Source organism: Girardinichthys multiradiatus, chromosome 22 (genome assembly GCF_021462225.1).
Source record: "Girardinichthys multiradiatus isolate DD_20200921_A chromosome 22, DD_fGirMul_XY1, whole genome shotgun sequence".
Lineage (NCBI taxonomy): Eukaryota > Metazoa > Chordata > Actinopteri > Cyprinodontiformes > Goodeidae > Girardinichthys > Girardinichthys multiradiatus.
In genome coordinates, this window is record NC_061814.1 from 24283654 (window position 1) to 24301727 (window position 18074).

An 18074-nucleotide genomic window follows, 5' to 3' on the forward strand; every position below is an offset into this window, starting at 1 on the left:
TTCATTGAAAGTCTCCTTCATTTGGACCATCTCACAGGGCAGCTTCAGTGATCCTGCTGGGATTTATTTCTTAACACAGTTGTTATCAGATCAGGACATCTTGGCTATAATGATATGTTTAATTAAAGAAGTATGTTGCCAAAAATCTTAATTAGAAATTTGAAAGGATTACTGGAAATCCATGATCTAAAATATTAAGTTTTTCTAACTAGCTCAGTTTCCTGTAGGACTGCTAACAAAAGAGCTTAGGACAGATTTAGTCCATATCCACCTGATATGATAAATAAGAGATGAGTTGTTTTCATGGTACTTTTTTTAAACTTTATATTAAATTCACTTGCTTATCTGACTTAACTGAGAATTTCAGAGATGTACTACTTATTACACTTATTTATCTCTGCAGACAGAATATAAATTGCAGGGACCAAGGTTATTCAATACAAATATGTGTAAAGAGCCCTGAGATTAATACCTTCAAATTCACAATCATTCTTTAGAGTTACATATGTGTAAAACTCGAATAATTTAACCAATTTTAAATCCTAGTTTCTCCATTCTAAACATAGTCAAGCACAATCCTATAAATATGGAGAACATGAGTAAGAGTTGGATTTTCAAAGATTGCACTGTACAACAATATCAAAAAAGCTTTGGTTTGTTTATTGAAACCTCACTGTACATTCCTATACTCATTTTGACATTACACCAAAATATACTCTGAGAATTTCTGTTAAACATCTAAAAGGTAACATGAAATTTACAGATTACCCCTTCTTTCTAATCCAGAGAGTGACTAGCTCAAAAACCAGAAGTCCATCTGCCCTGATCTAGTTTGGAGTGACAAGACTTGTGGAATTGGCCTTGGTGTCTCTGCAGACTTATTTAACTTATTTCACATGGTTTTGACAATGCAGAGTAGACAGTCCTTTATTTTTTTTTAAGGTAAGCACAATTGTGTGTTTTTTTCAGTATAGTCTGTGGATGTTTAGCTCTTTGGTATCCTATTAAATGGTCCACAGTTATATATGACATTATCTATAGTGTCTGGTAAACATATCACATCCTTTCCACCTAATCTTCTTCTCAGATTTTTACTTGCAAAGAAAACTGAAAACCATGTATTCTTTTTCTGCACAATTAAGCTCTATTGTGGGTCTATTACATAAAATCCCAATAAAATCCATAAATATTTTTAGTTTTATCATGACAACATTTAAAGAAATTTGTGAGGCATGCATACATTTGTAAAGTATTGCAGGTTCTATAAAAATCTCAGATTAAACCATGCCAAAAGTAGCCAGGGATTACTGAGCTATGGGAAAAGAGATTGTAGAGCTTACAGTTGCAAACAGTGCTGATGCTTTACAAACAAAGAAAGCATCCATAGCTTTCGGCAAATGGCTCTTAAACAATTACTATTGACATATAAATAAAAATTGAAAAAAAAATGTGTGATGGGGCAAATTATGTTTGACAGCTCTATACATCTAGCTGCTAACATATCTCTGAACAATAGTATTTAAAATCCTGTTATAGAGCAGATAATGCAAATTGAATACCAAAGGAGATCAACCGTAGCTGTGGGGTTCTTTGTTAAAACAACTGAAATTAAGAACTTATAAAACTGACATGTTCTTGTGTCAAACAGAGATGAAGGATTTTACAGCAAAAGGCTGCAACCTTACACCACCTCTAATATCACATAACCACACATGAACAATAACAAAACATCTGCCTGCCAGAAAATGAGAGCTGCCAATCTTAGTCAGCTGTTTAAAACCTTGATCCTAACCGAATCCAAGCATGAACTGATCTCTTTACGTCACTGGAAACAACAGAGGGAGATGAAAGAGACAGGGGGGGTTGATTTGTCTGATCTGATCATGAAGTGACGGCGGGAGGGATGTCAAATGAACAATGCCATTGGCTGCTGCATATCCAAAGTGCCATCTGGTCAAGCCGGTCAGTGCAAATTTGATGTGTAGCTGCCATGCTGCACTCACAGAAAAGAGATAGAGCTGGAGAATGGTCATACAGTCATTTTCAATGAATTGGAAGATTACTAAAAAGTTAATTTATCTCAGTAACTCAATCTATACTATTATAAACATGTTATAGATCAATTACACACAGACTGGTGTTTCAATGAGTATATTGGATTATTTTCCTCTTACAGCTAATAAAAACACGATATTTAAAATTATAATATTACATCAGACATATAAAAAAAAAATTCAATACAGAAATGTAGGCTTAATGAAATGTGTTTAATGCCTGCTTACATGTTATTTTCAAATGGTACTTTTAGTCTGACAAACAAGCCTTATTGGAATGCATATTTTTTATTTATTGAAGGACTGTACATGTGCATTGAAAAAAAAGGATTTCAAAGTAGTGATACAACTGCCTCCTTCATTTATAGATAGACATCAAATGTATCAGTTTTATTCAGAAATCTGAGGTGGAGTTGTTTGAAGCTTCAGGTAAAAGCAGTTCTTTTTCACAATCATTATTCTGCATGTATAGCATAAACTCAAGTAGTTTTGTTTTTCCTTTGAACAATGGGGCTAGTAGATAAAAACCTTAAAAGTGACTAAATATGTCTGCCTATACAATGAACCCCCACATTTAGAGTGTTTTTTTTGTTTTTTGTTTCTTGTGTTAAGCAGAGATCCAATGGTGGAATAAGCAAACTTAACAAGACGTGTTCCACATTTATTTTTATTCAAGAAACTTTAATTTACATACATTTTTGTACATGTCATGAGTAATCAATCAAACAATATTTTATTTAGAAATCCTTTGATTCTTACTTTATTGATAAATTATTTTCACACAAGCAAAGTTCTTAGCTGGTAACCAACATGAAGAATGAAAGTGCTCTAAGAAAGCTACATCACAAGAATATGCTATGTGGACAGAAAACATGTACAAATATGAATCCAAACATTCATTTAAGATTGTATTTTTCAAAAGAAAGTTCAGAGGATTCTTTCTAACCCAAGAACACTGTTCCAATTTTCAAGCATGGTGATAGCAGCATTATGCTGAGGGTCTGTGCTGCTGCCAGTTCTATATGCCAAAGGTTTTGGCATATAGAAGACTATCTCCAAGTTATTTAACAAAACCACAGCTAGATGTTTTATGTAGCTGTTCCTTAGCAGTATGTAAAAATAGTGACACCAGTTAACGTAACCATACAGTAGAGGTTTATTCTCATCCATTTTAATCAATGTCAAAGGCTCCGTATTAAATAGCAAATGCACAATCAAAAATAAATCAGCATATAAATGATGATGAGAAAAACATACACGAATATAAAACATACAGTATGTACATTGCCTGTACTGTTGGAAATCCTTGAAATACAGTGCTGACCCAATGGTCACCTTTCACATCTTTCCAACAACCTCCTTGCCCTAGAATAGAGGAAGAGATACGATTAAAACCAAACCATGCAATTGTGTTATTGCTCTATATTGTACAGTTGAAAACATGTGAACACCTTTTTCGTTTGCTTGTTTTTTTTCTATGTTCCTGGACAGAAATCAATGATGTGAACAAAATGTAATAATTAAGTGGAGAAAACCTAAGTGAACAATTTAGATTTAAAAAAATATGTACTACGCCCTGGTCTAATATTTTGAAAGAATATATTTTAATGAATGTTGAAGCTTTTCTAAAGAAATATTAGAGAAAGAAATATGAGTAGTGGGTTTTTTGGAAAAATGAGAGAGAGGTCAGTGATACATTCTATATTCTCAATGAGCTTTTGCTATCTGGCTTTAGTAGAGCTTCCTTACTAAACTACTTCAAACATACGTTTGTTCCCTCCTCCATCTGACTTTTAAACTATTTTAAAATATTGCTGCTATCCATAAAAAGATCTCAACTGAACATTCAATCCGTTATAGAGACATTATTTGATTACCTTCTTTTTTTACATCTATGACTTCTAAAATTCTGATTATGACATTTAAATGGTATATCTTATAGCAGATGTATTCTATATTGATTTCCGAATGGAAAATTATTCTGTTACAAGGTGTCATGTTTAATGTGATCATTTAGAGACCATTAATTTAATATAGTTCAGCAGTAAGTCTGCTCTGATCAGCTTTGCCTTTACGCAGTCTGTCTTCAGACCTCCTCCTCACCTTTCTGTCTTCATTGAAATCTTTATTGACCAGCTCCTCATCACTGGCGGCCTGCAGGCTGTCAAAAGTGCCCTGCCTTTCCCGTTCGATCCCAGACGTGCTGCTTTCTCTCTGCCGTCTCTTCCAAGACTCCATAATAACCTCAAAGCAGGGAAATCGAGTGTCGGTTGTGCAGGCGTACATTCCTATAGGCACAGCCAGCACCATGGCTAAAACTATCACCACTATATGGATTAGCTTCTCCCTCTGCTCCATCTCGGTGATGTCACTTCCTGTCACAAACATGATGCACTGACCTGGGCGTGGCTCCTGGTTCTTTAGAGTTACACAAATTTCATACTTAGTGGCAGGCATCAGATCTGAGATAGAGTAGGAGTGAATCCCAGGTCCAATGTAGGTAATTTCTTTCTTAACATCATCTGCCCGACCAAAGTGAATGGTGAACCATGTTTCGGTGGGGCGTTCTAGAGCAGCAAACCACTCAATAGAGATACCACGCACTGTCTGTTTGGCAATGCGAATATCAATGAAGACATTTAGATCTGCATCACCTGATGCAGCTGGGAGGCCTGGGAGGTGAGATGACACGGCTCTGTCAGCAGAACGGACGTCCAGGAGGACGCTCGCTGAGGAGTTCCCAATGAAGTTTACAGCAGTGCAGGTGTAGACCCCCTGGTCTGCTGCACTAAGGGAGGGAATCACCAGGAGGGATCTAATGGTGTCATCAGATACTCTTTCTTGAGACTCTGAAAGAACAAAAAAAAAATCGTGTTACTTAACATTTGTGAAAAGAACAGTCTATGATACAAACAAAATAACTACAAGATTCATGCAAAAATGTATGAAGTGACCATGGGTAAAAACATAACATTAACATTCTGCAACCAGGGCTAGCTTCTTAGATGGATTTGGTTTTTTTTATCAGTTTGAATTATAAATCGAATTTGACTCCACTGGAATGTATGCAAAATAATTTGATTTTGTTCATAATTGGATTGATCTGATGCCATATTTCTGTACATAAATTTAATCTGTTAACTTGTAAAGTGCCTAAAAATGACATTTGTTGTGAGTAGGGGCCTTACAAAAATAGAAAATATACAAAGATATTAAAGGTTGGATTTTCTACATTTCTCATTTACTGCAGTAAAAACTGAATGTAACTAAAGGATTATATAAAACTTTACTAGATTGCTGATAAATATGGAGGATATTGTAAACTGTTTTAGATTTGCTATGAAATTTGGATTTTTCAGAATTTAATTTTCATAGTTCAACAGGTTATCTTTTAAACTATATTTTTGATCTTCAAACAATAAAACAGATTCAATGGACCGGAAATAGATTCTTATTAGTTTCTATGGAAACTCTTCTTTAAAGTCAATGACTTCAGCAATCTGTCCAACCTAAAGGTCAAGTGAAATGAGCTTTACTCTGTAACACCATGACCCAACATTATGTAAACAGCTGCACTTCAATCTCCAACAGTCTAAATCAATGGTGATGTAGTGCGGTCTCACAGCATGGTGCTGAAAATTATAATTAACAAATATCCAGATGTAACCCTTTTTATCATAAAGAAGCATTAAACGCATTTGTGATTAAAATCTAAGTTTATAAGTATCTAAATTATCACAATTTTATCGCCTTAGCTGCAGCGTAGCTAACAGTCCATGACACTCTTACCATGAAATCCTCTGATTATCTTCAGACCATATGTCCACCACACAGCAGGGTCCGGCCTCGCCTTGGCGTAGCAGTGCAGGGTGAGGTTGGATCCCTGAGGCAGGCTCATGTTCGCCTTAGGCGTGCTGACTACGGGTTTCGCGCATGCCTGGAGCTCGATCTCATGGAAGAACTTGCCCGCCCTAAAGTCCGGACCTGAGCAGGTCAAGTATGAATTCATCAGTATAATGGGAGGACTCAGGGACACGATGAACTCCACGAAACCCTTCAGGCGGCAGTCGCAGAGCCAGGCGTTGTCGTGCAGCGCCAGAACAACGTTTGGCCTGGACGCAGTGGCCTCCCGCTCCTTTGTGCTTTGTATTTTCTGGTAGAGAGGCCAGTTCTGGAAAACTTCCTTCGATATGACCGTGAGCCGGTTGAAGGATAGATCTAAATATGTGAGTCCCGGTAGAAATTTGAGAGCGTGTTCCGGGAGGACATCCAGCTGATTGTGCTTCAGGTCCAAGATCTTGAGCGTCGGCGTGTCCTCGAATGCTGTCCATGGTACTGATCGCAGCTTGTTCCCTTGCAAACGGAGCTCGGTCAGGTTCCTCAAACCCTCCAGACCTTTTGAGTTTATAACTGTAATATCGTTAAAGTTTAGCCACAGGTTTTCCACTGCGGGGGTTTTCGAAAAAGCCCCTCTGGGGATTTCAGTGAAGTGGGATTTTTCTATACGTATTTTGGTCAAATCATCCGGAAGGCTCTCAGGTATGGCCCCGAATGCGCTTTCTTCCATGCATATGAGTGACCTATACAAAAAAGCGTATTTGATCACCTAATATTCTTTTTCTTTGAAACAAATATCTGCATATCAGGTCAACACATTAAATGACCAGGTTTTAAAATAAAGCACTATTCACTTTTTAATTTTTTGCCTTGCAAAAATTACAGACCCACTCACGGAAACAGATAAACATGTTAAAAATACGCTGACGAAGACTGCGCCACATAAAATCAGGTCTTACCTTCCATGACGGTCATCAATACAGCTGCACCCACTTAAACATCGTGCATAACTTTCACACGGTTCAGCTTTTATCAAAATTACAACCAGTAGGTAAAGAATTATGTCCATAGTCCGTGAGGAAGTTTGAGATTTACATTCGTGCTAAAGAAATGCCCACGACAGTAGACAACAGAAGCCAATTAAACTTAATCCCTGACATTCTGTTCAGGAACCAACAGCATCTACTTCTTGGGAAATCCTGGAATGATTAACACGTTGATGTCAGATTCTAGGTCACAGAAAGTACAACGTTAAGGAATTTAATTTGTGTTACACACTTCATGGCACAGAAGTGTGCATTAATTGCTAGTTTATAAGGACGCTTTTTTTCACTAAAGCAGCATTCCTACAAGTTGAATTTTTCCACATTTGGTGACATTACAACTGCAAACAGAAGTGTATTTTATTTGGGAAATATAGGGTATCTGTTTCCTTTAATGAAGATCTCTTTAAAAGATTTTTACAAATAAAATCCTGAAAAATGTGGCATATCTTTCATTTCAGCCACCTTTACTCTGATACCCTTAATAAAATTCAGGGCAACCAACTACCTTCAAAATTCACCAAGTTGTAAATGGTTTCGGCCTGTGTATAATTTCTTATTAGTATAATTTCAGCTGTTCTGTGAAGGCCTCATAGGTTTGTTAAACAACATTAGTAAACAAACAGCAACATGAAAACTGAGGAATTTGACAGGTCTGGGATACAACTGTGGGGACATTTAAAGCTGGGTTAGATAATATAAAAAATATTGCAAGCTACACCTGTGGTCATGAGATGTTGTTCATGATTGAAAGAATGTCACATGGTTCATGACTCAAGATAGAGCCACTGCTTCTCCGCATCAAAATGAGTCAATTGATGTGGTTCAGACATCTGATCAGAGTGCCTCCTGGATGCTTCCCTTCGGAGGATTTCCAAGAATGACCCACTGGGAAGAGACACTGCGGAAGACTCAGAACTCACTGCAGGGTCTATATACCGTCTGGCCTGGGAGTGCCTTGGAGATGAGATTGAGCTGGAGGATGTCGCAGGGGAGAGGGATGTCCCATTGTACCCTCCTGGACCTGTTGCCCACAATGGATGGATCACATGCTTTGGACATCTCACAGAGCACTATTCAATCCATCATCAGAAAATGAAATGGTTATGGCACAACTGCTAACCTGCCAAGATGTGACTGTCCTACTACACATGGGCAAGAAGAGCATTAATCAGAGAAGCAGCTAAGATACCCATGCCATCGAGTTGCAGAGATCCACAGCTTAGGTGTGTAAAACCTTTGAGGAGGATAAATATTGATAATGTCTTCCTTTAATCTGGTATTTAAGGCAGAATGGTGAGAAGGAAGCCATTGTTAATAGAAAGCCAAATACCAAACATCATTTGAAAACTAACATTGCACATAACCCTAATTAAAGCATTCTTATACAAAAACAAGGTAGCAGCAGCCTTGTGACGTGGATATACTTTTCTTTATCAGAGTTGATGGAGAAATGGATGGAGGTCATTACTGGACACCGACCATTACTGGAAGAAAACCTGTTAGAGGCTGCAAAAGACAATGACCCTAACCACACAGCCAGCAACAACTGAAGATTCAGCTCTTATTGAAATGGCCCATACAAACTCCAGGCATAAATCAAATATAGGAAAATATGCCTTCATGACTAATTTGAGTGAGAGATGATTCTACAAAGTATTCACTCAGGAGGGCTGGATCAAACAGCATGCAACACTTTTCATTCTTTAAAAACTATCTAACTCTTCAATCCAATTTACAATTCAGCATTACCTTTTGTCGATATATTACATAAACCCCCAATTAAATAATGTATGTAAAATTTATAGAGCCAGTTGCAGCATCCTATTTAAAATATTTATGATAGTTTTATATAGTATGACTTAGCCATTGCTAGAGATGAATTTTACTTTTGTTGGCCTTTTTGAAAGAAAGTACCACTGTATGTAGCTCTGGCCTCTGATTAGTTAGTGCAGTGTGTTGTCGCTGTGCCTGAAGGACACACTAGTCATTTTTTTCACTGTAGGTTGTTTTACTTTTTCTGATCTAAACTTTCCTTGTTTTCTTCATTCTGAGATTCAATGTGCAGCACAAAAGCTGAGTTGCTATGAATATTGAAAGTTGATCTGTGGATGCTCTTACAAGACAGATTAAAAAAACAAGGTCAGACAACATCAGAAGGATTAACACCCGCTTGATTTTTTTTTACAATGTAGGAAGAAAAAATGTTGCTCGTAGACCCTGAAGAGAGAACTAAATAGCTAAGAGTTGGTTTTGAAACTCTGAGCAACAAACAAGGTAGAGTATAAAAATTATGCTGAGCTGAATATATTAAAATAATAATATAAAGATTGTCCTGAGGCTAAGTAACTCAATAGTATGGACACACAATATTAGATAAATTTATATAAAAGTTTATTTAATCTTTTTTAAATGTGTGGTGCGATCGGAATGAGCAGATCTACATTAAATGAGGTTAATATGCCTCTAGCTGGCATTAAATGAATATTTAAATTTTTCTATGTTTCCATTGCTGGGGAATAAAAATGATTTTACTTTTCATTCCATCTTATTTACAATGTGTCATAGTTCAGTAAGTTCAGTCCTTTTTGTACTTCTCTCCAGCTCCAGCTGCCCTCCATTTACCAGTGTTGAACCATGCCTATGTGTATATCTTCTCTGTGAACATATGACAGATATAGACAGAGGCACAGAATTAACTGTATATGTAAGTGTACAACATTCACTGGACAATTACAAATCATGCACATACATACGTTATAATATAAACAATGGAGTGTGTACTGTTGTTTTCCCTTTAAATCAGGTTAGGTTGAAAAGGTTTTATCACTGGGTTGTGCAAATTTTACTTTTTCTCTATATAGTTCCTGTGATGCTAATGTCTTTCTACTCACAAAAGCTATTATGGATGGACAGCTGCACAACAGTCCACTGATAATCTGCAAGAGGAATAAAATTTTCTGCAACTATCCAGTTTCTTTAAACTGAGATTTCCATTATTGTGCAGCGTGCAAAAGTCCTTTGATAGAAGTTGGGTCTCTGTGGTGGTGGAGTTGGTGGCATTATCCAGCGAGGAGGAACCGGTGGAGGGGAATCCCACGGCGTGGGCGTATGGGCGCGTGTGGGAGGGGGATTGATGTTAGGATGTTGTGTAGGGTCAGAGTAGGAGTAGTGCTGGGGATATGGATGTGAGCGGAGATGTGGGCGGTGATGAAAATGGTGCTGATGGGCATTGGGCTTCTGATTGCTGCACAGATGTGGATGCGGGTGAGTGCGAGGAAGATGGCGTGGAGCAGGAGCCAGAGCTGGAGCATGACGTCAGCAGAAGTACTCATTAGGCTGTCCCTCTATCTTTGCTGTTGACTCGGAGTCCAGGCTGGAGCGGGCTGACAGCAGCCTGTTAGACTCTTCTTGGTTCAGTCTGTTTAAGTACTCGCCCTCGAGCCCTTTGGCCTTTGTGCCAGGGGATAGTGTTTCAAAAGTCACGTATGAGTCTTGGATGTCTTTTGATTTCTTTCCCCAGTACTTTTTAATGCGTCTCTTCAATGCCCCGCAACAGACAATGACAGTGAGTGGGACTGCAATGATACAGGCCACGGTGATCACAATCACATTGATCAGCTTTTGGGTGCCAGTTGCACTAGCTGCTTCATCAGTGGAAAATATCACACACTGTTCTTTCTTGGGAATCAGCCCTTTCACGCACACGCAGGCAATGTACTTGGTCCTGGGCACCAACCCGTCTATAGTTACACGGCTTTGCCCCGCTCCAACATTTATCTTTCTCATGTCCCGCTCTCCAAACACAGCATACAGCACACTGAAAGCGGTTGTGTTTTTTGCTTTAGGTGCCCTCCAATTCAGAGATATTGTATTGTCCGTGTCACCCACCACCTTCACTGAGCGTACCACCCTGTCAGGGTCCTGCTGTAAGGATGAAGTGTTCGTTGCTAGATTGCTGAGATTAGTCTTTTCCAGATCCAGTAGTGCATCTGAGTTGGGGGAGGTGGAGGGATCCTGGGTGGCTGCATCAGTTAGGATGTATCTGACCTGTTGAGGATCAGGGCCAGCAGCAGGTAACATGTCAGAATCCATAGCAGCCAAAGGTGATGAGGTGGAAGTTGGAACTACATATCTGGCCACCAGTTTCTCCTGGTAGGCTGCTTTACCCACTGGGTTTGGCTTCTTGACTTTAGACTTCTTGTCTGTGTTTGTTTGGTTCCCTTCTGGTCTTGGTGGGCTAGAGACAACAAGAGAAATTACAGCCTCTGCATTCCCTGCGTAGTTAGATGCCTTGCAGATGAATTTCCCTGAATCGCTATAGGACACAGCTGGGACACTGAGGATGGACCAGGTGATTCCTTCCTTAGATGTTTCCTGTTGGACTGTGGTGGAAGAGAGATAGCAATATACTTAATATGCAATTCTGAATTCTGAACATTTTAGAATCATAAAATTCAAATATGAACTGGAATTTGAATAAAAATCTCTGCTGATCAAAAGAAAGTAATGAAAGGCAGCTGATTACACAATGTTCATCAATTGTCATCTATGTTGCATAAATCCCTGTAAAGGCTGCAGCTGTCAATCAGACCTACAATCTGACTGTCTTAAGTAGTAGCTCTCTGTTTAATTAACAGGACTACAGATCCTTCTAACTCATGTAAAATGCAGAGAAAGACCCAGTGGCAGCTGCTGATAGGAGCCATATGGTTGCCTGCCCAGGGAGCTCCTGTCAGAGGGCGGCACAAACCAAAATCAAAAAAGGTACTTTGTAACCGGTTTTAGGTTTTGTTGACTTCACATCTGAAAGGCTATTCTATTACTTCTTGGCATGCCCGGTCAATAACGAATAGGCAAGCCTTGTGGTCAAGTCTGAATTACAGATTCCAAGTTGGAAAATATTTCTACCATTTGAGATTCATTAAAGCACATTTTGACATTCACATAAACCACTGCAAAAGAATTAAACCTAATCTGAAGTATTATTGATTAATTACTGGACTCTATAGATTGAAGAATTTCCACTGGTAAGACTAATTACAAAGGATAACTAACCTGTTCCATTAAGCATTTGTCCATCAGCCCTACGCCACGTCAGATCTGGCACTGGTACCCCAATAGTCCCACAGCGGAGCAGAACGTTGTTCCCAACAGCGCTCCGTACTCGTGCCACTGCTGTGTGGATACGTGGAAGCTGACACTGCCGCAGCTCCGCATCGCTGAACAAGACCCCTGAGAAGCTCTCTGGTGATGAACAGCGGAGTCTTGTGTCAATAAATGCCACAGAAAGAGTGGGAGACTTCTGGAACTGGACCAGGTCATAGAGTCGGCAGTCACACACCCAGGGGTTGTCATGGAGACCTGAAGGTGTGGAGAACACAAGCAAAACTTCAGGAGCAGACAGAGGAGTCCAGCTGTGGACAAAATAAAAGAGCAGCCCACAGATTGCTGGTTGTGATGTTATGATGATAATCCTGTAAGAGGATTGACATTTAATTCAGAAACTACATCATAGCTATGATTATGGCAATGATGTGGATGATGATGCTAGTGGTGGAGTTACTGGAGGAGGAAGTTTCCTTTTGACAAAGCTGATGCCTTTGATCTTTTGCTTTTCTTACTGTAAAACATGTCAAAAACAAACTCTGTTTCTGCAATTAAGTGTTTCAACATTTAGTTGTTGTTTTTTTTTTTTTTTTTTTAAGTATAGTCTGTAAGTTTTAAGTTTAAACTTTTAGAACAGATCACAGCACAGGCTGCATTATGTATACACTTATTTGACAAAGTAGTTTTATCTTTTCATTTATTAATTAATACTGTTTGCACTTGCTAGATTCAAATAGTCTTCTTTTGTTAGATAAGTATATTTAAGTGTTATTGAAGTCTTAAAACAGCACACTGTTTAAAAAAATATAGAGATTATTCAGAAATTAGCAGGATGCTTTAAAACAAAAACAAGGTCAGAGTCAAGATTATGTGTCGTTCATATAATATATTGTTTGGCTGCCAAAATAACATATATCTTCACTGGCACACCTATGGGTGGAGGGGGGTACAGGATTAATAAAATTATATGTAACATAGGGGAGTAGATGCTTCATTGAAGATGTTTTTCTATGCCAGTATTTGTGTCCTTCAGAGTCTGCCCCCTTTAGATTATCATAAAAATTTGGTTTTGGCTTTCAATTTGCTTTGACACCCCAAGATTATTATTGCCTCACACATCCATAAATCCATTTAAAAAACATTCTAGATGTGCCCCTACATGTTTCTTACCAAGTATCATCTTGGAGCTCTCTGGGCCCTGCAAGGGCTTCGCAGCCAGCCAGTTGGTCAGCACCTCCATGGGCAGGGTCAGCAGGCTGTTGCTGGACAAGTCCAGGTAGGTGAGGTTCTTGATGTAAGTGGTGGCTTCCGCGGGCAGCGAGGTGAGCTGGTTGTTGTGCAAATCTAGGAGTCTGAGACTGGACATATCTATGAGAGACTCCCAGGGAAAGGCAGTGAGGGTATTCCCATCCAGACGAAGCTCTTCCAGGTTAAACAGTCCCCGAAAGCTTTCCGGGCTCAGAGCTGAGAGGGTGTTGAAAGACATCCAGAGGAATTCCAGATTGGAGAGGTAGCTGAAGGCTTCACTTGGGATCTGCTGGATGGCTGTTTTCTCAATCCGCAGTTTGGATGTGTCAACAGGGAACCCGACTGGCACAAGAGATATATCGGGATCATTGCATATCACGCTTCTGAAAGGGGCACACAAACATTCAGAAATTACATGTGACAAACAGGATGAAATTTGTTTATGTATTTCTAATCTAATAAAACAGAATGAAAAGTTATAAGTGAAGACTCTAGTTAGTTCAATCAACGCACAATATGCGTTAAACAGATAATCCCGTATTAGAACAACAAAACTCTCATAATTATCGTTTTTACAGTTAAACTCTGGTAAAGGATAAATCCTCACGTTTAGATTAACCATCCAAAGAGATGCACCCGTGCGCATAAACCACGCATGGCTGTTTGAATGTTTTTTGCTGTGGTTTTCTTACCTGGCCTTGGATCCGTCACTCAAGTTATGGTAAAAACAGCTGCACTGCGAAGGGCATGAGCTCACTGGGGAGAAAAGTTCCAGCGTGGCCAGGCAGAGCCCCAGGAGCAGGACGAGGAACATTTTGGCCCACTTTTACGCATACGCAGTGTGCCTGCGCGCCCAGTTTGCGCCTCGCTTAAATCAAATAAACTTACTTTTTCTTTCTAACGTACTATCGCCCGCATGGCTTTGTTCCGCCGCTTCGTTGTCCCATAGTGATCAGAATGCTGAGAGTCCCGAGATAAAAAGGATAGAGTGGGATTAGGAAAAGAACTGGCGTTCGTTTCATTTTGATGCGTATAGCATCCCGGAATCTGATAGGCTGCGCGGAGACGTCCCTATTTATGATTAGTGAAAAAAAAAAAAAAAAAAAAAATAAAAAAAAAAAACTTCCGAAACGGTCATAATCCACTAGGATGTTTTTTTTTTTTTTTTCTCTCTTCACTGAATTGTTGGCTGTTCATTTCAGCACTGCTGTGACAGTTAAAATGCAAGCATCCATCACTGTGTTTTGCCACAAGGTGGCCCTGGCGTCGTTAGGATCTTAAAACATACAGGTGCTTTTGCCCTGTCACAAAATCTTTAGATTTTCCTATGACAGTTTTAAGATATGTATGAGCTGTCCTAAGTGAACATGTGTTGTACAAATGATCTCCAACTGTAGCATCGTGAATTACGTTCCGATCATTTCCATGACAAATATGACAAGGGTGAATCAGCATGTGGTAAATCCTATGCAACTTACTTCTGTCTCAAAGTCCTTTAGGCATGAATTAGACATCTATATAGTTCATCACCTAAGGGGATGACTAGATTGCAGAAGCACAAGATGTTTCCTTCATGCATTATAATAAATGAGATTATCAACTAAAAGTTCTTATTTTCAAGTACTTAAAATAAAAAATAAAGCAATTTTGTTTTTGCTGATTCTGAGGAATACAGCTTATAGCTAATAGCTAACGCTCATAGCTAATAACAAACAAAATTTGTCAGTCAGTCAGTCATTTTCTACCGCTTATTCCATAGTGGGTCACGGGGGCCTGTCCAGGGTGTACCCCGCCTTTCGCCCATAGACTGCTGGAGATAGGCACCAGCTCCCCCGTGACCCAAACAAAATTTGTTTTCTAAAAAATAAAAACATGCCTAAATGTCGGCTTACTAAAAAGTGTTTTCATATCATGCCCATCATATGCAATCAATATTAAGTTGAAGCTCCATTTGCAGCATTTACACACCACTGAGAAAAGAGTCGAGTCCTTTTTCTCCTCACCCCAGTTAAAGCATGTCTGATGTTGCCTGTGGCCTAAATAAGAAATTTGACAATTGTAGCCAATATTCTGCATGGGCATACATTGTGAATCTGCCAAACTCGCCATTTTCTGCCACACTTATTCCTTCCACTAAATTTACTTTAATAAGTTTTGATACAACACAATGTGACCAGCCAGCTTTAACACCAATGACCTTTTGTGGCTTACCCTCCTTGTGCAGGGTTTCAGTGACTAACTGCTGGAAAACTGACATAGCATAACAACTGGAGTCAAAATCCTCTGTGTACTAGTCTTCTTGAATATTCGTATTAACTGTGAGCATGTATTTTTGGGTTTTAGTTGTAAATTATAATCATCAAAATAAGCAAAAGTAATTGTTTGAACTATATTACTCTGTGTGTAATGAGTCGATATAATTTATGAGTGTGACTTTTCAAGTGAATTAATGGAAAAAAAACATCCATCTATCCATCCATCCGTCCATCCATCCATCCATTGTCCATGACCATCAGTCCATCACCGACAAACAACCATGCACACACACACTCTTACCTGGGAGCAATTTAGAGAGACCAATTAATCTAAATCAGCTTTATTGGCTAAGATTGCGTGCACAAACAAGGAATTTCATTTTGGTTTGAAGCGCTCACAACATACCTATAATAAGCATAAATATATAAACATTTGAGGAAATAAAATAAAGATAAAGGAACAGTATGAACATGAATGGGCATTTACCACCATTGTTTTTATATATAAAGAAAAGAAAGAAGAAAGGCAAGTGGAAATATGCTTTTTATGTTTCACAGCAGGGTAGCTGACTACTTAGGCTGTTGTGGGTTCATTGTTTACATCAGAGAGACAGCCTTGGGGACAAAACTGTCTCTGCAGCAATGACCTTAAAGTTAGCCTAAACCATTTGTACCCAGGATGTGTGGGATCTGCAGAGATGTTAGCTGCAGTTTCCCTGTCCCTAGACCTGTACAAGTCCTGGAAGCAGGGAAGGTCAGCCCCAAAGATCCTCTTGGCAGATCTAATTATTTAATGTAGTTTGAATCTGTCCTGTTTTGTGAATGAGTCAAACCACACATATTTATGAACAAACACAGGACGGACTGAATAATGGCAGTGTAGAAGATGACCGGCAGCTCCTGTTGCGGGTTGTACTTGAGTTGCCGCAGGAAGTACAGTCTCTGCTGGGTCTTCTTCCAAACAGTGTCTACATAACCTAACACTTATGTCTTTGGACTGTGGGAAGAAGCTGGAGAACCCAGAGCGAACCCACACATGCACAGGATAACATACAGAAAGACCCCAGGCCTTAAATCAAATTCAGGAACTTCTTGTGGCAAGGAAACAGTTCTACCTATACTGCAGCCCTGTTTTTTTTACTGAGATGGGCCTGTATGTGTAGTAAACAGAATTTATTTGCAAGACTTTAATTTAAATAAATCAATAAAATCGGAATTCTTATTTAAATGTATGCTTATTTTATTGTTAGTATGAAATTTATGATTTTATGAGGTCATATTTCAGATTAAGCTGTTGTCTTCTGTCTCAAAGTCCTGGAGACCTAAAAAAAGTATTTCTTTATCTCATGTATTTCAATGAAAAACCAGGATCAGTATCTATGGGGCCACACATCAAATACACTTTGTTTCTTAGCGTAACATGTGGATTTATTGCAGCTGGTTGTTACGTTTGAGATAAAATTACTCCTTCATAGGAAGAAAGAATGGAAGATGGTGCTGTACATTGCAAGAACTTTATCCTGGAGTCCAAGTTTTGACTGTCATCAGCTATTTAAATGTTTCATTCTCGGGTTTTACGAGAAAAGCAAAGTTTGGAATGACATGTACTCTGTACAACTGACATCTGTACAACTGACATTATAGAAGTCACATAATCCTTGAGACTATGTTCAAAGGTTTATCTTTCAGCAGGACAATGGCCCTAAACATAAACCCAGAGCTACAATTAAAGGGTTTAGATCAACGCAGGCCTTTGTGTTAGCATGGCCCGGTCTAGGTGTAAACCTATATCCAGTTGAAAATCAAGGTAAAACTTGAAAGTTGTTGTTCACAGATGTTCTCCACCCAACCTGACTGAGCGCAAGCTACTTAACAAAAAAGAAAGGAATGCGGTGGGGGGCCAGGCAAAATTATTCCAAGGGACTTAATGGCCCCCTGAATAAGGTGATAATGTGTTTCAGTTGCAAAGACCCTTTAAAGTAGAATTTGTGCAACTGAATTTTAAAAAAGAAAAAAAGGATTTGTCATGATCTTTTGTTTTAATCTTTGGTAGTATCATGTGACTGAACTCTGTACATATTTTCACATATATTTTACCAGTATGTTTTTTATATAATCCTTGGAGCAGCACAATGTCATGTTTGTTTCCCCTCGGCCCATTGGAAAATCTGCACGTTTTTAACCGCTAACGAATAGCAAGCTACTTCTGCCATTGCAGGTTGGGGATAATGACAGGACTGTATGCTATTAACACTAATTTAGCTATTATTGAACTATACTTTAGTCACAGCCAAAATGCATCCTGGCCACCGTTGTTACAGCGTAGCACACAAACCTTAGATTGAGTAAAGCTTTGGTTAAAACATCTGCGGGTTCAAAAAATCATTTAGTTTTATCCACTATCGTTGTAAACAAATACATGGGCTCAATCCCTCAAGGTCAGTGTGTCTGTCAAAAGTTGAAGCTGCACGAAAAGATGGCTGACAGTTCCACTTGCAGGCCGCAGTGGGATCAAGGATTAAGGAGGA

At 38.9% G+C, this 18074-nt stretch overlaps 2 protein-coding genes across 3 annotated transcripts; both read right to left on the reverse strand.

The window, feature by feature from the left end:
- Nucleotides 1-2702: 2702 nt before the first annotated feature.
- Nucleotides 2703-9199, reverse strand: lrit2 (leucine-rich repeat, immunoglobulin-like and transmembrane domains 2). Of its 2 annotated transcripts, XM_047350664.1 has the most exons (4): nt 6851-9199; nt 5844-6634; nt 4158-4903; nt 2703-3419 (listed from the first exon to the last, which is right to left on the reverse strand). In XM_047350664.1, the coding sequence occupies exons 1-4, from the start codon at nt 6958-6960 to the stop codon at nt 3393-3395; spliced, it is 1674 nt and encodes a 557-aa protein (XP_047206620.1). In that variant the 5' UTR covers nt 6961-9199; the 3' UTR covers nt 2703-3392. The 2 variants fall into 2 exon arrangements, with proteins under 2 accessions (XP_047206620.1, XP_047206619.1); XM_047350663.1 differs by lacking the exon at nt 2703-3419 and having other exon boundaries at nt 3426-4903.
- Nucleotides 9200-9311: 112 nt separating this feature from the next.
- On the reverse strand, nt 9312-14318 carry lrit1a (leucine-rich repeat, immunoglobulin-like and transmembrane domains 1a). The gene is made up of 4 exons (XM_047350662.1): nt 13984-14318; nt 13214-13674; nt 11993-12298; nt 9312-11319 (listed from the first exon to the last, which is right to left on the reverse strand). Exons 1-4 carry the CDS (start codon nt 14103-14105, stop codon nt 10253-10255), a joined length of 1956 nt encoding a protein of 651 aa, XP_047206618.1. The 5' UTR covers nt 14106-14318; the 3' UTR covers nt 9312-10252.
- Between the last annotated feature and the right edge of the window lie 3756 nt (nt 14319-18074).